This window comes from Phaethon aethereus, assembly GCF_964289735.1.
Source record: "Phaethon aethereus genome assembly, chromosome: 4".
Lineage (NCBI taxonomy): Eukaryota > Metazoa > Chordata > Aves > Phaethontiformes > Phaethontidae > Phaethon > Phaethon aethereus.
The window spans coordinates 66501269-66526199 of NC_138578.1; the positions used below are offsets into that span (position 1 = coordinate 66501269).

General features: G+C 34.7%; 1 protein-coding gene across 2 annotated transcripts in view; it reads right to left on the reverse strand.

Annotated features, from left to right (window-relative positions):
- The window catches only part of SLIT2 (slit guidance ligand 2), a 277451-nt gene that overhangs the window by 22668 nt on the left and 229852 nt on the right, over positions 1-24931 (reverse strand). For both annotated transcript variants that reach the window (XM_081999585.1, XM_081999584.1), the window contains 6 exons: positions 24111-24182; positions 21450-21613; positions 15929-16053; positions 15696-15793; positions 14138-14277; positions 1625-1718 (listed from right to left, as the gene is read on the reverse strand). In XM_081999585.1, coding sequence (XP_081855711.1) covers positions 1625-1718; positions 14138-14277; positions 15696-15793; positions 15929-16053; positions 21450-21613; positions 24111-24182 — 693 coding nt within the window. The remainder of the gene's footprint in view (positions 1-1624; positions 1719-14137; positions 14278-15695; positions 15794-15928; positions 16054-21449; positions 21614-24110; positions 24183-24931) is intronic.

Genomic DNA, 24931 nt, shown 5'->3' on the forward strand with positions numbered 1-24931 from the left:
TAGTTACACATGCTTACTTATCTGCCACTACGTTGAAGAATTGTGGTTTAAATCTAGAAAGCCCTCATGAATCATTTTGACAGGTGTTCTTGGCATTCCTGAGTAATGCAGAAAGTTACAGGATGTTTTAAGTGGCTGCAAACACTGCTTGTATCATACTGATGGACATTTTCTTCGTTAACTGAACAGCTATGAATGGACCAATGCTCCATTTATAGAGTTTAGAGGTTATGTATAAATTTTTCCCCTTGAAGTTCCACCAGCCTGACTCACTCTAAATAACTCCATGATTAGTGAACTAACAGAAGTAGCAAAACACTTGCTCTGCCCTCCCTGAGCCCTCACCGAACAAGAAACATATCCTCAAGACAAAATACTCTTTTTCCCCCCCATTCAACTCTCATTGTTAATGCTAGTGGCATTTCTTCAAGGAATTCTCATATATGACTGAATGAATGCCCAGAACTCTGTGAAAAATTAATGGGGAAGATTACAAATTAATGCATCCACATTATTCTTTTTTTTTTTTAATTAAGATGTATGTAATTGATTTCATTAGATCTTGTGATTCTCTCCCTGGTGTTGTTTCTCCTAGTATCTAAAATTTCCTCTAAAGTGCCAAGAGTGATTTTAAATATCTGTGTAACTAAGTACTCCAATCAAATTTCTCAATTTTTATTCAACATGTATGAATAAGAAAAGTGAAAAAAGAATATAAAGCACACTATTAAAAAGCTGACTGAGATACATGCTCGAAGTTACTGCATGTTCTGTTTTCTGATTTAAAACCTCAGAAAGTAACCTGAAAGATTAATGAACTAGGCAGTAAAGTATAAGATGTCAAACTAGGTTTACTGAAATGGCATGAAGAAAATAAACATAACAGACAACAATTTGGATCCAACAGGTTTTCTATTTTCCATTTGGAAACTATCAACTTTATTTCATGTTCATCTGACTATTTAATATATTTGACTATTTTTTGCCATATTTTAAATAAAAAGACATTTCATAAGTAGTAGGAATGATAATAAATGATCTGATTTTAGCGCAAGAGCATACTGTGCATAAAACAGGTGCTTATGACAACAATTGAAAGCTGCAGGTTTCCTGTACTTATTAACCTAAAGCCTATTGAAAACACTTTAAATTGTGCATACTACTTAATTATGGTAAGGATATGGTGTAATTAAAGATTAGTTTTCCTGGGGATGGACTTCTTTAGTTTATACCTTCCAGTGTGGCTTCCTAATAATCTCTTTCACCATCACTTCTCAGAAAGCAGTAGAATTATTCCACTTCAATTACATGCAATTATTTTCTTACTGTACAAGCTACCGAAAGTGTTTTATATAGACTGTCTAGACTCACTGCTCTACTCTGCATTCCTACTTAAAATCTGACTGAAATTAGAACCGTTAAGGACCAGTAAAATTCAGTAAAATGTATTTAAAGTAATAATGTAGATCTACGTGAAAATAACAGCCATAATGCTTGATAATAACGGAACTTAGTATTTTGAGAATAGAACTTGCTCCTACTAAAACAAAAGGAAAAGAAGTTAAGCAGGGAAAAAAAGTAGAAATTTAGACCCAGTTGGACTGTGACAATAGTTTAGACTTACTTGTATCCTTTGGGTGTCAAGATACACTTTGAGTCATGCTGGCAAGGATTCAAGTTTTGAGCACAGAAATCTAATTTCTCCTCACAGAGCTCACCTGAAATATAATGTATGCTGTCAATTCTGTGAAAATATCACAGTGACCTGAAAATAGCTGTTTCTATTTTAAAAGTAACTGCTACAACTTTTTTTTTGTTTAACTGGAAAGTGAATACTTCATGATATAAAAATAAACACTACCTTTATGAAAAATATTAATACATAAATAAATATTAATAACCAAATAATAACAATACATACTAATCTTTCTGAGAACTCTTTTATTAAAAAATAGTTTTACGTCACTCATCTATCCATGGATATAAATGATAATTTTGTGAAAAAATGTTTTTTCATTCACAATATTTATCTAGCTATGCTGTAGAGCAAAACATTAGTGATTGAACCTCTTCTCACTAGGACAAACAAGCCATTAATATGTTTTTCTCTTATTTCTAAGCACATTACACCCAGAAATACCCAGATTTGCACTGTAGGTAATCTATTACCTGAAAAAAAACTGTTAATATCACTGCATGTCAATACAATTCCAATTATAACAAAATGAAAACTTGCTTTCTATCTTTTCTTAAACATGACTCTCCCATCTTTGCATTTGTTAATGTACCATAATTATCTATAATCTGTTCTGTAAAAAGAAAAGATAAGAACCACCGCCTGTGTCAAGTCTACCTTTCCTTGCTGCTAGAAGTCTAGCAGTGGCTCATGGGCTGTATAATCTATAATGGTTAACCTTAATATGGTTAAAATATTATTTTAATTGCAATTTTATGACAAGTAAATACTTACAGGTGTGTAAACAGATGAACAATGTCTTGGTCCCTGACTAACTAATCAGAAGATAGCATAAATAGTGCACTCACAAAGTTTATCACTGGTTTGCAAGATAAGATATATTTATTCCAGCATCCATATGAAGAATATATGTATAATCAACAGCTATAAACATTGTGCCTGCTGAATATAGAGACTCACATGTCTATCAGGCCCTAAAACTATGCAAGGCGTAGGGTTGCCCCTTGTCATTTGTCAAGTAATAAAAGATGCGCAAGTGAGCAAAGAGAAGTAGACCTGTACACCAAAATGAGGAAGAGCAGAAGACACCAGTGGATGACAAAATACTTTCACTGCTCAAGCTCATCTTTCCTTCAAAGAGGCACAAGATTTGGTATCCCTCAGTTTTACTTATCTGAGCGTGGTAATGGCCTGCAGTGTAGTTACCTGAAGAATCAGTATCTGCTGGAGGACAGCCTGAGATTCAAGGAGCATATAATGGCTTCACCTCTTTCCTGTCACTGTTAACACAGTACTGAGGATAAGGACAGCACCACCATGAATACAGTATGGGGAAAGAAGGACGGACCATTTAAGGTCCAGTTTGGATAGAATCAGGAACAGGTAGATTGGGAAAAGGGAGAAAGTTATAGGATAACAACACTAGAATGGAGATTTTGGAGAGACTGTGTATATGAAGGAAGATATCTTCCAGAATACATACTCATGTGTGTGTATGTGTATCAGCTCATCAGCTACCGCTATCATTAAGCAGTAAGGTTTCTGACGTTTTACACTGCTCCTTGCCAAGTGCCTAGCACCACACAGAAGCTGCCTTCTTGCTTACATGGACTCCTCTGGAATTACCAAAGTACGCATCATAATAAACTGAAAGCAACAGTAAATGGTTAAAGGTCTGTTTGTCTTTTTCTTTTTTTTTCTTTTTTTCAGGTTCAACAGATCCTCCAGAAAAAAACTGCCCTTTCCACAGCAAGTGTGCTTACATACTAGTGTTTAAAACTGCGTATCTCTTCGGCTTCATCGCTTAGGGCATATAGAACTTATTTCAAATAATGGACAAATAAACAAAAACTTAAGAGAGTTGAGAAACAGTCTACATTAAAGCAAGGACAGAGAAAAAAGCAAAACTGAAACAGCGCCAAAGATCGTTATGTTGGATAAAAACACATCTAAAACATGTATGCTAAGTGTGATAAGACGTGGGACCTTTACATCTTCGAAAATGAGAGAAGAAGCCAAAACCAGCTAAGTATTTTGCAGCCATCCAAAAGATCTATACAAAGATTTTTTTTTTTTAAATATAAAAAACTGATAGAACATTACCAATTTGCAAGTAGTGCGTCTTCCCTACAAAACGAAATAAAGCTTTTGAGTTAACACAAAAAAATGGCCTTCAAGCACAGGCTACTTAACAGTCCTCAGGAAAACTGTCAGTAACAACGTGACTTAGTCAATATATGCAGGAAACCGAATGAAGATCAAATGCAGGCCACTGAAGATGACTAATACAAAGGATTTTAGTTCTATTCTCAAAGCCTCTTCAAACTCTCAATGGACTTATTAGTCTGGAAATGTGCAACTGTTATGACTAGGTCAGTGCACAAAGAATCCTGAAATACCAGGGATTCTTTGCATCCCACGATATATCAAACAAAAACCAGATCCCTTTCTCTTTTCAAAAGGTTTTGTTCAAACAAATACATATATAATAGGAAGTAATTCTTGACATAGCATTTAGTCAATTTGCAGAACCTGTTGTAATAGCTGAAATCCATTTAAAGGCCAGCAACATTTAAGAATGAGATATAAATATGGGAACAGGGAATTCAGATTTTCAGGAACATGGAGTGAGATAAGCAAAACTCACAGTTTTTTTTAACCTAGTTTATACACATTCCTATGGCTTAGAAATATATATATGTGCCTACATAAATGCGTATATATGCATATATATACACACACCCATACAAATATCTCATTATGGCATAGATTCTACATTAAATTACATGCAGAACTGCAAAATATATGACAACCAGTTACAAATAATAAAAATATGGCTGTTCACTACTTACAAGACTTGGACAAAAAGCACTTCTAAACATTCCCCCGATTAGTCATTCTAACAGTGTATCAGAGACTTTCTGAAGGTGACATACTGAGCCAATCTTTCAAGCAAGGCTGGAAGTTTGCTGTCTCTAGTTAGAATCACAGTAAAAGTTCGGTGGAAAAACCCAAAATACCTAGAAAAAGGCAAATTGGGACTGACATAATAGGAGCAACCAATCTCACTGTTGCTGTCAACTTTACCGAACTGGCATTGATTTTGCTACAGGATAGTAATTGGGCCATGGCTTAGATCATTACTGGCACAGACCTCTGAAATTAGTTGTGTGGCTAACAGCTTTATTGAGTAGTGTCTAAGCTCGTCCATTTTTTTAACACCTCTCCCCTCCCCCGGTACTTATAAAAGACATGATTTCTTGCACTTGGAAAGTCTTAATTCCCAAGTCATAACTTTCAATCCTGCATAGAGACTGAGGGTCAAGTTTAAGTTTGAAACAGGCTTACAGTTTTGAAAAATGCCCACTTCAAATCATAAGATCAGTGTTACACCACCAGGACTACTGCAGCCAAAATGACTTGCAAACACCATCAGGTATTTTTGAGATTATGGTCAGGCTTTGATCTGAGTAGCCCATAGAAAAGTGCACAGACTGAAAAAGACGTCAAACTCATTCAAAAACCCACTTGTCTTTAAAAGGCAGAACTTTTTGTGCTGCAACAGCAAAAAAGGAAGGAAAGGTTTCCCCTTGCATTTGCAAATTATATGCACTCTGAAATAAATCAGAATCATATCACTGGAGGGAGCTTTCACTTAAACAGTCCGTTAGCAACTAGCTTAGGGAAGGAAACAGGAATCAAGGAATGAACATGGTAGACATGGCAGTCCATCTAGTTCACTAGATTTACGTAATAATGTAAAAAACCCTACGAATAAAAAAGTCAGTTTTGTATAAAGTACAAAATTTCATTAGAAAGAAAAAGTAGAATTCATGACAGACTTGCACATAGGATCAGTAAAAAAAAAAAATCCAAGAAAAATTCAAGATGGAATCAGAAATATGTACATCAGATACTGAATTTCTGAATGAATATAAATACCAGAAGAACAAACCAAAATAACCTAAGTGTGAGATGTTCATTTGTTGTGACAACAGATTTATATTATGAATGGAGCATTCCCATAACCAAAACATAACTGTTTGCAAAAAAGTTAATAGAAAAGGTAAGTAAAAATATGTGACATGAAATCGAACCACCGAAGAATAGTTTCCTGGTGAAGCAACATCTCTTTTAGTGTATTGAATAACCAATATTTTATTCAGAATTTAACTGAGACTAGGTGATTGGGAGAAAGTGATTTTGTTGAAATGAAAATATAGTGATGAAAGTGAAACACTCATTTAAGGGAATATCATATTTACCAAGTTAGGCTCCTTGGCTTTACTGGAAGGAAATGTTAGAGAGTTCCCTGATGTGGGAAGCACAATACTATGTTTTGAAAAACCATACTTCAAAATAATAAAAAAAGATTGCAAAAGAAATGTCACAATTCAAGGAAACATTCTTCTATTTATCTAATAATGTTGTAACTGAGGCTTCTGTAAGAGCTTGGCTAAGTAACTATGTTTTTGAAAGATGGGAACATTTCTGTATGTAGGAAAATAAGCAACAGACTAGTTTGTTTAAAAATAAACCGTGGATAAAGTGTCAAAAATCCTATGAGAAGCTTCCAAAGTTTAATTAGAACCAGCAATAACTCTTTTCATAAGACATCTTCCTTAATTAATCTACGGAGTCTGGATTCTGGTATGGAGTAACACTGCAACCAGCGGAACTCTGCATGGTCGGCACAGTCCAAATGAACACAACTCTCCACGGTCAAGACTGGAATATTTACTGAAATTTTGCAGCTAGATAAAGAGGATGATGCAGACAACACTATTAAGTACTGATGATGAATTATGTGTAATCCTTGATTACCTAAACAAAGTTATGTTTGCTAGATTCACAGGTCAGTTTGTGTTTCCTCTGTGTACGTTAATTCACTCTTCTGAATTGATGAGATTATAAATCACAGCAAAATTTGACGCTAAATTTTCCAATATATAAAGATGTGTGGTACAACAAATAATTGAGGAATGCAATGAGTTGAAAAAGGATTTACATCACTGTTATTTTGAATAATTGGGCAATAAATTCAAAATACAGTCAAATAAAGCGATGTCAGCCACTATAGTTCTGAATGGAGAGCTCTAACACTTACGGACATGGGCTTCTGAATATAATAGCACATTGCTAATTACAGGAAAGCTTACCAAAGAAACAAGCCTAAAATCACTACTGTGTTAGGAAATCTGAGTATGATATTAAAATAAAAACTAGAGACCAAATGCAAAAGAAAGAACAGTCAGTTTTAAGTATCAAAAGGTTTTTGCTACAGGACTTATTCACTGTTCCAAAGGTAAAGTAACAAATATATATTACAGACTTACTGGCAATTGCTAAAATAGCAGGATTTTATATGTGTACGTATATGTCCATTCCAGCTTCCGAGCTTGGTTGCAATATATTGTGCATCAACTTCTGCAGTATTGATGTTTTATCAATTAGGTATTATTATCTGAGTCTTTGACTGGAGGTCTTTGTTTAATTACTTCTGACTCAAGTAGCCAACAGAGTGTAGGAGTGCCATTTAACAAACAGAAAAGTGCTACATTTTTATGAAGTCTTGAGTTTGATGAACAGTAGACAACATAAATTATTTAAAGTCTTGAGCTCATTATTCAAAAAAGACAAATAAAAATATCTACTATATGGGGGACAAAGTTGCTTACAACTAAAAAAAGTTCACAGTCATAGCACGATGCAGCTTATAACCACAAATCTGGACTTTTTTTTTTTTTAATTTTATTTTAATGTCAAATTCTAGATTCGTTTCGTTGCTGGACTCTTTCTATCTTTCACCATTGCTTAGCTTTGTTCACCTATACACCGTGCTTGTGGATCTCAGTGTAAGATGGGGCTTATTTAGTTTATCATTTCTAGTTGTTTTACATATGCTGTTTGGCAACAACAAAGAAATAGTAACTTTAAGGCAGGTAAGGTTTAAGACAATTAAGGAAAACAAAAGGATGGATCATAGACCAGAATCAGTAATGGCAGTGTTCAAACTAGTAGCAGGTAGCTCAGCTTGCCAAGGATATCATGTATAGTCCTCCTTTATGAAAATATAGTAAAATTACTTTAATACTCAAGCTTTTAATATAGAATAGTCATTTGAAATATATTAAGCTAGATGAAACAGAAAATTTTATGATGAGTGATGAAAAGCAAGAGTAGCAAACGTATCTCTATATTCTAAGAAGCTATAATGTTTATATGTAGTTCTTACAAGAATGAGCACTATGATCCTGATTTAATGAAATACTTAATCTTTTCACCAAGCTTGATATGACATGATTTGCATTTGATTATTTGCATGTTTAAATTTTAGGCAAGTACTTATGTGATTACCAATTGAATTGAAAAAAGTAACTGAAGTCCTTTATTGTAGTGCAAGAAGGCCATGTAATGAAGTTTTGAAACATATACAAAAATATATATATATATATGTCTAGGGCTTGCCTAAACTCAGATGATTACTTAAAATTATCCTTTTTTTTTTTCCCCTACTAGTGTCACTATACAAAGAAGTCTGGCATGATAAAACTGACTGATCTTCCACGCAACTTATAGACCATTAATAACTTTCACGTTCAGCTGGCAAGCTAATACAAGTATGTATCACATACACATCTGCTTAGTTTTGGTGCTGAACTTAGTTCACATCCCTTGGATGTTTCATAATTTGCTTGTGAGAAATTTGTTCTTGATATAATCAGTAATTTTAATATGTTATAGTTCACACTTGTGTAATATATTTACAGTGACTACAGGTCTATTTAGGATTCATTGCCTTTCTACCTTTAATCACATTTAAAGAAGTTTAAACTATCAGCAAGACTAATTATACACAAATAACAGCTGCTTCAACTTGAAATGGAGACTTGAGTCTCTTCACAGTAGCATCTTCTCTTTACATTCCATTTGAAAAGCTATTTTTCATGAACATAGAAATTAAGTTTGTTTTTTAATTTCCAGAAGTAAATTCTAAAATTCTGTAATTTACATTACTGGAAATCAATGACAAAGAAAAAATTTATCCATGAATCACGGATGTCAAACTAGTTATTGTAATCTATTTGGTTTGGGTTTTTTTTTTTTAATTAAAAACAGTAATAACAAAGAACTCAACTTTTATATTTATTTACACTGAGCTTGCACTTTTTCTAGTTTTTCTAGGAACAAATATTCTTTTCTAAAATTAACCAGTTTCATAATGTGAGAGTAACACAACAATGGAGAAAAAATAACAGGAAGTGACAAGGGAAAAAAAAAAACCAAAACAGGAGGCTATCTTTGCTGTCCAGGTAAGTAATAATAAAATGGAAATATGGCAACATGTTTAAATGGAATGCAGCTTTAAGCATGGAATATCTGTGGATGGAATCACTTTCTGGAAATGTCTTGTTCTCTCCATCAATTACAGAGAGAATTTAGGCTCTGAGTTGAAGTTGTAAGAATTATTCATCAGATGTCTAAATTAATCAACATAGATGGCATAATTGCAGCCTCGATCAACATGCTACTTCATGGATAATGAAAATATTTTTATTACTAGTGAAATGTTATAATGCTTTATAGACTGCACAATATATTTATCAAATCAAATTAAATTAATGGTAAATACACGACAGGAAGATTCATTTGCTTTTAAAATTAAATATGTAACCTCATAAGTATGTTGTCATGATTATGTTAACTCTCAGATTGTATAGATGATCAGATGGTACAGAAGATAGTTTATCTCTGTTAGTGAGATAGGTGTTAGGTAGAAACTTAAAAATTAAAAATCATGAATACCCAAAGTTAGTGTCATAAATACCTCCACTATGACCTTTCTTGTACCATAGCCTCAGCTTAATGTGGTCATTTCAGATTCTATAGACATTTACAGCAAAAAAGGCCATAGAAATGATGAGCTAGAAGATTGCAATTTCATATGCCAGCATAGTTTCTAGTACCATAATCTAACAAAGTAATTAAAGCAAAACAGAGAATACATTAGAACGGAACCAAGGTATGTCTTTAAGGTGATGAGAACAAAGATTTCAGAAGATCACAATGTGAACTTTTTTGTTAGTCCTGTCAGTGGCTGCACAAATTTTTAATACATCTGAAAAAAAGACAATGAAGGTAGTATCAAAGTACTCCTGCACAGCGATCTGCATCTTCAGTGACATTATTCTGACATGTATTCACAGATAGAGCCAAGTGCCTAATTTGAGGATTTGCAGTGAGCTTTCTAAATTATATCTATATACGATTTATTTGATCATTTGTAAGAACTGAAATCCATGCACCTTTAAGGAAAGGAAAGTGAGAAACAAAAGTAAGTGAAAATAGGCTTAAAAGACAACTGACCTTTTTCCACTTCATTCAGATTAGCAGCTTGCAGTGACAAAGACAGAAGAGACAAGAGACTTTTTACATTGTAATACAATAGCATAGCACATTAAGCTAATGCACAACTACAGCAGCAGAGAGGTTGATATAGCAAAAAAGAAGCAAGCTTCAATCTCTCACCTACAGCAGAGCAAAACAAACAGAAAAGGTAAGAAGTACATGCCACTGGTGGCATGAGAAAGGTTTTACTTTTGGATCAATTAGATCTATGATCTAATGACTGATGATAATGAGCAAGAGAAATGATCATCTGTAATCTATAGAATGTACATAAAATGACCTGAAGTTTACTAGACTGAGGTTAAAATAAAGGAGATGATAATGTTAAGAGAATAGCGAGGTTAAAGAGTGCAGGACATAGTATTTTAAATGTTTTATTTCTCAGGGTTTCATCAGACACTCTGAGTGTCCACTGGTTCCATTTGCTTACTGTTGTTTCAGAGTTACAGCCTGTGATCTTAAGAAAGCTCGTAGTATAGTGCAAATACCATTCTTTGTCTTTCCACCTGTAACCATGGAGGTAATTGTAAAACTTAACTGAGGCAGAGAAAAATGGTTTCCTGATTCTTAAGCAACAAAACAATAAGCTTTTCTGATTGTTTTTAAACCAACGTTACGTGCTTGAGAAGTGTCAATTTTCAAGGGACTTGCTAGAAAAAATGAAAAAGTGACTGGTTTTGCACTGCAACATTCATCACATTTTTTGTACTTTTTGTATGTATTTTCAGACTTAATTTGAGATTCTAACAAGCCCTCCACATGAAAATAAAACTTTAAAGGAGAACAATTTACATTTCATACCAGCAGCTTTCGGCTGACTTCTTCCTTATACTGTGCTACTGAAATGTAAAGCATATTTGCAGGTAACTATTCACTCAGAAAAATATTCTGGGCTGGTGCACTTCCACATTCAGTACCTATATGCTGTGACACCTTGAACACAGACAATCTGAAGTATTGCTCACAGAATTACAAGAGAACAGGACAAGCCTACAGTGGTATTTTCCTGGTATGTATACTGTCCCAGTCCCCAGCAACTAAGAGTTCAGGGACTTTCCAAGCTAGAGAGAAGTATCTTTGAATTTAAAAATCTTTTTACGTAATTAACATATAGCCTGTTTTCCTGGTTGTTAACCTACTTTTGCCCAGCTAGTACGTGGATTCATTTAGTGAAAAATATTTTTCATAAAAAAACACATTAGCAATATGAATATCTGTTTTCAGCCTGTCAGAACAGATACCAAAATTCCAAAGCTTACAAAGTTCTTCATCAAAATCACTGTATCCATACTGGACAGGGATTCTGTTACTTATCTTTCAAATCGGGCTATAGACTAGAGAAAAACAAAATCCTATAAATAATTTGGTACCTCATACACACTCGAGGCAACTGTAAGATTACTTTATATTCTGAACACTACCATTTTTAGATCCTGATGTTTCCAGACTGCTGTTAGTCTAGTTCACACTGAAGGTTATTTAATTATTATGCAAGATCAAAGATGATGGACATGAAGACCCCTCAACGAGCTCAATGTTTTATATTTCCTCTTTACAATTAATCTCAAAAATTACTTAGGATCTCACACATTGTGTCCTACCCTCAGATGGTTTGTAAGATAGATAGCATATTGTAGAATTCTGTACTGTATCCTGTGGAATGGAAAACCTGAACTTTTGCTACAATGTTTACCCAACTTATCTATAAAATGAGTTAAGGTTCTGGTGTTGTATGTTTAAAAAATACATGTGCCTTTGGTTTTGGTAAAGTGTTGAAAAAAATCTGATGAGATAATGTAAATTCTCAACATTTATTAAAAAACAGAACAACTAAACTTACTGATTACAAGTAGATTGTTTTGATTTATTTTAGAGCTGGGGAGAAGATTCTCACCTGCTCACATGACCTACTCACTCCGGTAGCAATTATGAATAGGCATTGCATCTGTAAAATCAAATCTCTTTTTGTGAAATAATTACAGTTAGCAAACAAAAACACTTGCCACGTAAACTCATAGTATTTTCTTTTATAGTTATGCACAATTATGAATCAAATTTAAAAAATACATTTTCTTGTATTTTGACTGAAAAAGCACAACTGCAATACAAACATCAAAATTGTTACCAATGTTTATGGTACCCTTTTTGCTCTAACCATATAGCTGTGTAGAGAAATGCTACAACTGCCGTTTCAATCGTAAATGTAAAATGTGCATTTCAATTGCAATAGTACAGAAATGGAATAGGCACACTTAATCAAAGTTTTAGGCTAGCACATGTAGACAGGCCTTTTTATCCACTTCATGGATATTTAATACAAAATAGTCCTTGCCATGGCATACTGTGAATACAGCAAGCTATTTGCTCTAGCAATTAAATGCACCTAGACCAATGTTGAAAATGAAGACATGAACAACATAGGTAAACAGACCTGCAAAGCTGCAGAAGAGGAATGCACTTGCAAATGAATTGTCTACTATCTAATAGATATATGAAACCACTTAGCATGAAGCCACTGAACAGGAATACTGGACTGCAGGAATACGGGACTGACACGAATTTGGTCTGCCTTCTTCCAGCCTCGACAGTAGAATATCTGATCAGTTTTTTAAAGGAGATAGCAATTGATCCCAGGGTGGCTAAAGCTTGACTCACATATAGCTGAAATACTAGTTATAGGAGAAATAGCAAACGCCTCTCTCTACTCATTGCTGCTGTTACCTGTTACTTGTTTCTAAGGCTTGAATTATCGACTGCTTTTAGGTATTAAGGTATCAGTACTTGGCAAAACAGTAATCTGTCCAAGCAGAAGATTATGTCTGTTCTTCCAGATGTGGAACATCCACTTATTTTTAAATACCTTATTCTGACTACTTATACTTTTAACCCATATTGCTATAGGTACTGTAGCTTATTCTGTATGGGGAAATTTCTACCAAACAATTACCCAGCATAAGTAATGGATGAATACGTATGTTAGATTATAAAGTTGTACTTCTTATACCTGTGTTCTATCATCTTCATTCACTGTGGGTTTCCAAGATTTAAATATTGACTTTAAATTTGAATAACCTAAAATATTTGAGTAATTCAATAGGTTGTAGAAGTAATGATGGAAATACCATGGATCAAAAAGGAGTCAGCTGTGTTTTCAATAAATGACATTACTTCAGGAGTTTACCTCTCCTCCTAGTTCTCCAGAGCTCAAATTTGATTGATTGATTAAAGATATAGGATGACTAAGTAGAGTTAATTCTCAAGTTATGGTAGATTTTACATTTCTTTTTTATGCATTTCAAATCATGGTTTTGTGAATTTAACCTCTGTGTTGTCCTCATGTTCAACTGACAGAAAATAGCTCTGTCTAGTCAGAAAAACTATAAAACCAATCAATGTAAACAACAGATCCTACTTCTTGTTCGCCAGTGTTGCTATTCTAACTATCCTCCATTCCCACAGAGACGATGACAGCAAGGAAGAGACCCGCTGTCTCAAAGAGGGGGGAATGCTTTCGCCTGGCTGCCAATGGATGGAAACAAATAGACACACTCTAATGATTTTTTTTTTTTCTTTTGGTGCTAGAACAGAAAGCATCATGCTCTGCATTAATGTTTCCAATGGAGGGCAGGACAGCATCCAGAGGTGACAAACTCAGTTCCCTACTGGCACAGACAGGTCCTTTTCTGCCCTGTTAGTAACATGACATATAGAAGATAAAAGCAGAATATTTTTCAGATTTCTACAGCCACGGATGTTCTTTCGCTGGGGTGTCTGGGTTAGGTAAACAGTAGGGAGGGACAGATTTTTAGTGATCTTTCAAATATCAAAATGCTATCATTTCAAAACTAAGAAAGAAATTAATGAGTGGGCATTAAGTCTACTTTTGACTACAAACCATATAGAAGAAAAATATTGAGGAAAACCTGGCTTTAAGTCAGTTGTAGAGTGACTACTAATTCACCTACAAACTGAGAAATATTACTGTTCTGCTAGGAATTCTTGAATCACCTGTACTTTCTCTTATACTCCTACCTGTATACTCAGGTGGACAAAGGCAAGTATAGTTATTAATTCCATCCACACAAGTAGAATTATTTTCACAGTCATTGTCTTCACAGTCATCAACATTTACTTCACAGTTTTCACCTTCAAATCCATCTGCACAAGTGCACCTGTAATACAGAAGACAAAACTAACTACATGGACATTTTAGCTGGCAATAGAAGACAAGAAATTCTGTCATTTAATTCATAATCACTATCCGATAAAGGAACATGGTTCATATAACGTAAAAAACCATACAATAATCGTTACCAAAATATGTTTCATATTTTAAATTATAGAAAAAAGGCTTCTAAGTTTGTGCCTTGATCTTTAGTTTAACGAGCTTCTTAAATCACTGAACATTCCTTTTGAAAAGCATGCTACCTTTATATTATAAGATTAGATTTCTTATGGAAAGTGATCCTTTTTTTAAAGAAGTTAAACATATGGAAAAGACTGTAGAATCAGGGATTAGTATGTAAGAGTAGTATTCCACTATCATTCAGTTAAATGCACCGTTATAAAGCTCTGTTTAACGTTCCATGCACAATACACGCGTTAATATACAAAGCAAATATATAAAACTAAAGACTCTATAAACTCTTCAAAGCAGTGATTTTTTTTTTTTTGCTTTCAAGTATGTTCCTACAAAACGAATACATTTACTAACTATTTTGATGTAAAAGATCACTCAAACATGACTACATATACATTTTCATGTAATACGCACTATCTGTAATTTCTGCAGCTTTCATTATGATTGCTTTGATTTTCAAAATATGTAGTGTTTAAACAAATAAATGAAAAAGGTCAAATTATGAGATGTGACTGTCACTTTAAATTCTAGAGGCATAGTATTAAGATGTATATGCTTGATTTTTCATAAAAAATTATTTAAACTTTGGGCAGAATTTGGATTAAAAAATAATGTCATAATGAATTGCAGGATAATGAATTGTATCTTTTTGAAGTGTCACTTCTAACAAGCTTGAGGTGTAGATTATTAAATGAGTAATAATTTCACATAAGAATGCTAAAGAACTTTATTTCATAATTCATGAAGTACATCTGGAGTAATTGTACTGTGTGATTAAATAACTCAAGATTAAAAATGCTCACAGCATGTTTATCTGCTGGCATAGTGACTTTCAAATGAATCATTAATTTTCTGTTTCACTGGGATTTACATTTTATCATTTACATGCTGTCTGTTGAAGTAATACACTCGACAACAGATGAATTGTGAGATTTTTTCAGCAGGGATCTAGATAGCTATTAATTAGCATAATGGAGTCAATACTATGTTGTCTTGACCTGATACGCCTCAACTAATCACAATCATTTGTTATTGTTTTTAACAGTTTCAAAGCTTTAGAAGCTTTCCAAGGATGGTGACATGTTCGGAAAACTTCGGCATCACTGAAAATCTGCCTTTGTGGTGCACTTACCAGCAAACACAGAGAACTGAAAGATTAACACTAAAATTATTTCAGCATGTAAAATTCAGTAGTTTTCCATCCTGACATTGCAATTAAAAACAACCTACCAGAAGCCATCTTTTTCTCCTTCTTTCAAATGACAAGTTCCACCATGGTGGCACGGGTTACTAATGCAAGCATGAATGGGAATATCACAGTCTTGACCCTATGCAGGGAACAAACAATTGTAATTTAAGAAGAAAATACAGACACTAGTGGAAGGGAGCTAAATAAAACTTAAAAGTTGTTAAGGAGAAGCTTACATTTCAGTAAGGCTTTCTCCCCTTCATTCAGTACCTACCTTGAAACCATATGGGCAAGTACACCTATAGAAGTCAACTGGATCATTGTTGCAAGTTCCGTCATTTTTACATGGATTTGATAAGCAGGGGTTACACTTAGCAAGAATACTAACATCCACAGGCCCTTAAAAATACAAATTGCAAAGTCAGAAGCAAACAACTATTAATTTATGTTTGACAGTATATATATGCCGTGTTGCTTTAATTTTAAAATAAAATTTGTATTTTAGACATTGTGATGTTTCTATATGAATGGAATTCTGGACTGTCCTTAATTCTTTTGACATGACAAAAAAAAATTTTGATGTTGTATTTTTGGTTTAATTATCACTTTCTTTAAAAAAAAAAAGAAGCTGACACCAAAGTCATTCCCGTATCCCCATTCTCTGAAATCTGGACGGTTCTGATCCATGATAAACCTTCCCTTTGTATTAACAAAATGAAGAATACAATTTCAGCTTTTGCCTCTTTAGGGGGTAAAAACTGCCTATGAGAAAAAGGAATATCACAGAATCACAGAATCACTAGGTTGGAAAGGACCTTCAAGATCATCAAGTCCAACCATTAATCCAGCGCCACCATGTCCCCTAAACCATGTCCTGAAGCGCCACATCCACACGTTTTTTGAACACTTCCAGAGATGGCGACTCCACCACCTCCCTGGGCAGCCTGTTCCATTGCCTGACCACTCTCTCGGTGAAGAAATTTTTCCTAATATCCAAATTATCACAGTTTGCAATCCCACTCTTGATGGTGTTACTGAGAACACTGTTTTTAATATATTTTATTTTTCATCTCCAAGATCCCAAAGATGGCAAAATAAACCAATAAAATTACCTGTAAATTGGTTGAACATCTGTGAACTGTAATGGAAATTGCATTGTCCAAACTATCTCATCATAAATAGCTCCATGTTGTGCTTTGCTCCCTTATGGAGTCAGCCACAGTCCTGTGCATTACTGCATTAGTTGAGCCCACAAATAATGCAAACTGTAGCATGAATCTATGATCAAATGAGGACTGCAATCCATGCTTGCAGACTAGTTTCTTATATTAATGATTATAATGACAGGATTCAAAAATGAATATTGACAAAATCTTAAGTTCCAGAAGCCAAACTTAGAGCTTTGGCCTACATAAAACTTTTCCCTATAAATATTTTTGATATTTATTTATTTTTCTGTTTTAAAATTTTAATACAGACTTTTCATGGTGAATTTTCAAGTTAGGAACAGTGATTTTTTTTTTTATTTGAGTGACCAAAGAAATCATTGGTTATTTGTTAAAAATTAGAAATGACCTCTGTATAAATAATGGTTCATTTTCATACACTTTCTGATAGACAAAATATTGATTCCTGTAAGAGAAAATGGGTGACTTGGCCAAATGCTTATTAAGAGAATGAACATACATTCTCTACTATCTCAGGCTCTATTGCCTGATAACATTACTGCCTCCAGCTTGATTTCAGATTTCACCTATGAAAAAAAACTTTAGTTATCCACAGGTGATTTTTACATTTTGAGGCATAACCAGTGATTTCTTCTAACTAGACATAAAACCCAAACTCCTGAGACCTACTAGTGGAACTGCGTGATTGCTTCATAACAAGTTTTACCCAAAATGAGCCAGACTGCAGAGTTTTCCAAGCTAACAGGGCACTTTTACTGAGATCTGGGTGGTGTTTGGTTTTTTTTTAAACTTAAGATTTTCTTAACATTCTTTACTTATTTTCCTCTGCAAAATTAATCTCAGATAAATCATTGTAAAGGAGCTGGCATGGAAGGAAGCCATGTGATTATAAGGATTCAGTAGGGGGTGTTAGAAGGGAGAGGTTGGTATTTTTTGTTTTTATTTTTTCTGAGTCTGCAGTTGCTGGTATCCTTCTGTGTCACAGATTGCAAGCAAATCCAAAGAGATGAACATGGTAACCTGTGATAAGATGCTCACTGCCAAAGCCACAATCTGGATGGATCATTGGCTATTCTTGTCTTCGTTACCTTATTTTGAAAGAGAAATCTATACCCGATTAAAGTTTCTGTTAGACCAGCAAATAGCAGAGGTAGAATTAACATCTAGAAAGTACTGTGTATTCTAGACTATTGCTGATTATTGCTAGAGTACATTAAGAGGTTCTATGAAAAAAGTAAGGTGCAGAGGCACATACTTAAAAAAAATTTCTAACACTGTGCTGCAGTCTGGAAGTCTACGCTTCCTTGTCTCGACTGTTTATTCTGAACATCATACACTCTTTTCTACTTCTCATGCAAAAAAATGCTAATTATTTGGCATGAATTAAAAAAAAATCAGTAACTAAGGTTATTTTCCCAAACAGATTAGCAATCTAAATTTCACTTCCAAAACAGAAACAGAAAATGGGAACCTAAGTCTCAACAAGATAGTAAACAACACTGAATCTGTGTGCTGTAAGCATTTATTTCAAACTATTATGTATATAGTATCCAACAAAAATTGACATTTTGATTTATTATTCTTTGATTCTAAGATCAAAAAATAGGAATATTTCAGATATTTTTACTGAAGTCTAATGGAAAGGCAATTCTGGAACCTATTTTCATTTGCACTATACTGTTCCTTTTCTCTTTCTGCTTGCATGTGTTAAAAGACTTGTATATGAAAAAGAATTGGATTCATAACCTATTGTTTAGTTTTTCTTATTGCAGATATATATCCCTGGATAAGCCCTAACTGGAAAAAATCCTTAAAAGAAAAGAAAAAATAAGAAGCATTCTTTCATAAACAGTGGAAAATTAACCGTGTTTTTTTGACAGACATGTAGCTATCTAACGTTTTTGAAGAAAAACATGACACAAACCCTCTCAAAACCAGCTTCTAGAGAAACCTGTTGCAAGAAAAACTTTGAGCTCTGACATTTCATGACTCTATTCTGTCTTGCATGCAGCCTCAAAAATCAGTATCTACACTGATTCACATATACTACGGCTGCTAATGAAATCACCGATTTTAGTACAATGCAGTAGAAACAATCATGTCAGTTAGATAATTTTCAGACCTCAAACCCAGGCTTTTAAAATAACAGAACTGTTCATACAATATGTTAAATGATATACCATGAAGAGTCATCCATAAATTCATCAAAGGGGAGAACAAACAGTAAACATGCGTGTCTTAGGAAAGAAGTCTCCTTGAGGTACACAAAAGGAAGGTCAGAAGGTCCATTCTTAAGCAGATCACCCATCCCAGATCTACTTATAACCTTACCTGGTATCAGAAAACCACAAGGCCCTGGAATCTCTATTGGGCATGGATAGTAAAGAGGTAAAAGTAAAAGATTGAGAATCTGTTAGAGGCCACATAAAAAAAAAGAAAAAAAACACCCATAATCGTAGAAAAACAACTGAAAGAAGAAAATACTAAGGAATGATTCCTGGAGTAGAAGAATTCATAAAATTAGAGTAAGGTACAGCGATTTTATGGAGTTTTACAACTGAGATGAGACTTCATTTTAAAATGCTCATTTTCACTAGGAATTATTAATTATATAAGTAAGATTCAAGCACCCATTTCACTTTCAATTGAATCCAGAGATACTGATAAAAGTGAATTACACACTACTATTTTTTTTCTGTAAATATATACACAATAGCAGACCATCAGCAGATACTCCAAAAACAGTCCTCTAACTCAGAGCCTAAAAGTTTGGTTCTAATGGGAATACAGAATCTTCCTAATTTTTATTCAGCAGTTCATTTTTAAGCAAAAGATAAAATTACTTAACTTTGAGTAACAGACACATAATGTCTTACAGGGCCATCATGTCATTGAAAAGCTGCTGATTTGCAATCTGTAATTATGAGCATCTTCATAGGACAGTGGCAGGAAAATTATTTTCTCTCAAAGGTATCCATAATACCAGATCTCCACTCTTGGAAGAGAAACAAATACAGTTCTTATCCTGCATAATAATATAAAGGGTATTTTCTCATGGGCAAGAGGGAGTAAGATATACTTTCTGGATTGTCTGACAGAAACATAACAATGATTGTAGGCAGGGATGATACAGTTTTTAAAACTTACAGAGCTTGAAAATAACAAAACCAGTCTTCCATGTCCCTGCAAATATTCTTTTGGTTATATCCCTGCAACAGTCTGTATTAAGAGCATATCTGCAATGATGTTCAGCAGATGATTGTAGAGAAAACCATCAGATTGGCCAGTAAATGCCTTATCTAAAATCAGACTAAGGGACTTTGCAACAAATGAGCGTCATATGCCGGGAACACTGGCATGACCTCCAAGATGTACCATTGAAAAACCGCAAGAAGGATCTGGAGGGAGAGACAATTCACTGGCATCACAAGCAACAAAATGGGTTCCAGTGTTTTTTGTTTACAAAAAAGTTTTTTGACAGAAAGCCTAAGGAGAGAAGACTAAATAGGATGAACGTGCAGTAAAGAATGACTTTGCATGAGACAAACTCCAACAAAGTCCCATTGCTTTTTAAAGGAAGAAATTAAAAAGGGATTAAGCTCACCTTTGAAGAAACACTGACAGATGAATAAATCAAAACAGCTTGAAGATTATGTAGGCTGTGAGAATAAGTTACTTCTACAAGACTTAAGATCATATTTATCTGATGCCTCAGAAATAACTATAAGCTTAGTAATGGCTTACAAATATAAGCACACATAAATTTTATTGGTTTTTTTTCCTTCCCATTGAGGATTTCAATGTTGCTAAATCAGGACCATGAAAAATGAAGCTACAGCATAAGTTTTCTCTGTTTTCACAGAAATATTTAAGAAGGGAGAAATAGATGGAATAGAGGAAAATTAAACAAAGAAGTTCCCTCTCACATGAGTAAAAAAGGTACTTTCCTAACCAAAAAATAGTAAGCTTCAGAAAAAGAACCTAGGAGTTAACAGACAATAATATAAGTTGTAATATAAATGCCAGCAACATTGGTACCAACATGGAGATAAATACATTTAGTTCAAATCCTGAGAAGCCTTCCTCTATAACAAGATTTTAGAATGAGACCTCTGCAGAGGTAATCACATCCCTTTATCTACGGTTTTGGCGTTATTTGGGAATCATTCTGGACATATTGATGCAATTACATACCACTGAGATAATGCAGACTGCAAAGATTATGGATGTACTTTCATTTTTTCTTTAAACAGTCTGAAGGAAAAACACATTCTTTGGCTAAGGGAAGTGTAGATGTTTAAATTGTAGTTCATGACTGAGACAGTACCAAGTACCTATGTGAATCCATGTACTGAGGAATACTGTACTGCAAGTCCAAAGACTTTTTTTCTCCATCTACTGTTTGAAAAGAAATAGGCATTAAGGTCTTTACAATAAATACAGTTCCTGCATGGAACCAATGGCTACATCCCTAAGTAAGAGGAAGAATGATGACAAGGCTGAGTGAAGATGCTATAATAAATGTATTTAGAGCACACAGGATTCCCACATCTCAACTATTTGTAAAACTTGAAAATTGACACTTCAAAGAGAAGAAAACAACAGTACCTTGGCAAGTAAATTTTTTAGAAGGAGTTGTGAGAAGAAGTTTATCTGCCATTTCTCCGGGACCAGCACAACGTGCAATACCGGGTTCTTTGTATTCTGATTTTACCCAGTCAGATAGCCACTGCATGTTACAATCACAATAAAGAGGATTTGCTCCAATAGCCCTGTGGAAAACAGACAAACAAAAAGGGAATAAAGTTTAACTGGTTGCTTTTAAAAAGAGAACCCAGAAAACTTGTTGGTAAAAAACCCTTCAAAACACAAACCTGCCCTCCCTCCACCAAATTGACGGTAAGAGCATGAAGTGTCTGGATTTGTATCCTAAATCGAAAGTAACAGTTTTAGCAGTAAACTTGGTCCTGAAACCCAGCTATTCTTAGCTGCATTACGTGTGAACTTTGGCGAGCTAATACTAACTAGCTCTGTTTCAACATTGGTATGTAATGGCCAAGATCAGCTGCGTCAGCAAATGAAACTGATACTGGGAAATTAAGTTAGCAAGAATAAAGTATTTCTTCCAAAGCAGCCAAGGCAACCCCACAGAGTTCTACCCTGCTATTTTTCCTTTTCAGTTTATGGCTCCCAGGCTGGTACAAACCATCTGTTTCTAAGCTTCCAAATTTGATTTAATTATTTCCTCTTTGGATTGCTCCCACTGAACTCACAGCTATGCGCAGAATTCTGTAAAAGGTCTCTGCTGCATAAGTAAATAAAACTGCATTATCCTAGCTTTGTGGTAGTTACATAAGAATTGCCCTGTTATGAAATCAAATCCTTTTTTTTAAATCCATCTGATTTTTTAAAATTAAAAAAAAATTTAGCTAGAGATTTTCAGAATTAATTTCTGTAAAGGCTTTTTAAGCATCTATTTTCTCTGCTAGAAACTACAAATACTCTTAAAACTCTGAGAACAAGCTCAGAGAACAATGATATGTTGTGTAGTTGATACGTTGAGTAGTACTCATATTCTTTTTAAGACAGACGATAATCACAGAACTTTCAACAGACAATCTTGACATGTGCGCACACTGTCAAATGGCAGTAATTGAACATCCTCCTTCTCCAGATGTTTCAGTACTTCTTTTCAGTTTGTTCCACAACTTTGGATCAGTGGGTCTTCTAAAGATACATGAAAATCTTTGGCAGGCAAAGGCAGTAGAAGCCACCACTGAGGAAACACTCTCTTCTCCCACACTGAACAGGAAGCCCTCTCTTAATTATTGCTACACACTTCCAGCTGAACACAAGAAACTATAAATACTTGTTCAGTCGGGCTTAAGTCAGAGCAGTAACAAAAATCAGATTTAGTGATAGGGAACTTCCCATGCCAGGAGAAACACCTAAAACTTGTCCGCTCCATATTTGCAGGAGTGATTGTCAGCCTGAACTGAGATAACACAACTGCTCTGTTAGAATCAGAATGTCAGCAAGGATAACTGGTAGCCGTTAAGAAAAAAATAACAGCAACAACAATCAAATCTATGTAAGTTTTACTGATATTTCATGCAGATAAGATAGTTTAATAGTAGCATTTGAATGAATTATCAATGCCTTAAAGCTTAATCAGTATCATCACATTTCTGAGAAATGGCAAATTAAACGTAAATGTCCAATACTGAACTAGAAACAGATAATTACGTTTTTAACAACTGCAGCTGTTCAGAAACATAAAACCCAGATATATCTAAAGGCACTAGTCAACTTATTCCTCAATTGCAAGCAAAGATTTAATAACTATCCATAAACACAACAAGGTTTACTGATAGGTAACTTGTTCTAATTTAGGTTCCCACTGAAAATTAAAAGTATTGCCTCAAATTATGTTCTGAAATCAGATGCCATGTATTTAATGTCAACTGAACAGACACCGACACAATCACAGGACAATTTAGGGCACTCTGGAGGTCATCTAGTCTCACCTCCTGCACAAGGCAGGGCTCACTTCAAAGTCAAAGCAAGGTTGCTCAGGGCTGTGTCCTGCTGAGCTCTGAAAATCTCAAGCGATGGACATTCTTCTTCCAAAGCTGAACCACCCTCACAGTGGAGATTTTTTTTATTACGTTCAATCAAATTTCCCTTGTTGCAGCTTGTGACGGTTGACTCTCATTCTTCGCTGTGAACCTCTGAGTAAAATCTGTCTCCATCATTGCTCTAATCCCCTTACAGGCTTAAAGACTGTTAGGACCCTCCATGGCATCTCCTCTCCAGGCTAAGTAAGCCCAATTGCTTTAGCCTGTCCTCACAGCTCCCCACTGTCCAGCCACCTCCCCACTTTGCTTGCCCCTAAGTTGGATTTGCTCTGGTTCATACACATCTGCTTTGTACTGGAGAAAGGGAACATGCATTCCAGACGTGGCTTTAGGAGGGCCAAGCAGAAGAGAGCGACTGCTATCCTCAATCACCTGGCTGCTTGCTTTCTCATTCAGCCCGGCGGGTCCTCAGCCGCCTTTGCCATAAGGGCACACGGCAGACACGTTCAGTTTGCCGCCCACCAGGAGGCCCAGGATTTTTCTGCTGAGCTGCTACCTCTCTGGCCTGTCCACAGCCGGTACTGACGCATGAGCTGGTTCCAGAGCAGGCCTTTGCATTTTGTCTTTGTTCAACTCTATGAGATTTGCTAAATGTAATATAAAAAAATACAGTGATCATCTGAATACTCACAGGTGTGATAATGCTGAAAGATCATTAAAAGCCCCTTCAGGAACAACAGAAATATCATTTCCATGCAAAGACCTTAAAAAGAGAATTAACAGAATAATATATATGCATAAAAATCAGCAGGTTAACTTTGCAAATTTCATCTTCTGTAACCAGTTTCCATCTTTTCACATTTTTTCTTCCAGTTCCTCAGTGTTTCCAGCTGTTTTGGGTTTTTTTTTAAGCTCTAACTGACAGCCTACTCAGAATTTAATTTTTTCATCCTAAATTTTCATGAGAAATGCTAATAATGGGGTTCTTTTACAATGGAAACAATAAAGGCAGGTAAAAGTAGGCACACTTCTGCAAAGTAGATTGGATTTAGGGATAGCAGAAGACTTATTATTTCTGACTTTTTCATCAGTTCCCTGAAATTCCCATTAATTATGTTCATAGGTTTTTTAAATCTTTCATGGATTCATGGAAAATACGGGCAGTGACTGTTCATTAATATAAGTATTAAGGTTGTTGCCCTATTTTGATAGTAAAGTTAAAGAACTAAAGACCTTATTAAGCATCAATACCAGGAGTAGTGTTATCTCTCCTGTAGCAATCCTCCACAAAAATATGTCTCATCTTCTATAAATTTATTCAGTTACATGTATAGCTAACACATATAGAATTACAGTTCTTGAACTTATCCATATTTATATAAATTATTTGAAGTTATGTAAGTACACTTAAATAATGCCATGCTTGGGACTTTGAATCCAACTAAGCTATTAAATAGTTATGAAATACCCAAATGGAGGGAAAAATTACAAGTTCTGCTGGGGACTTTTGGT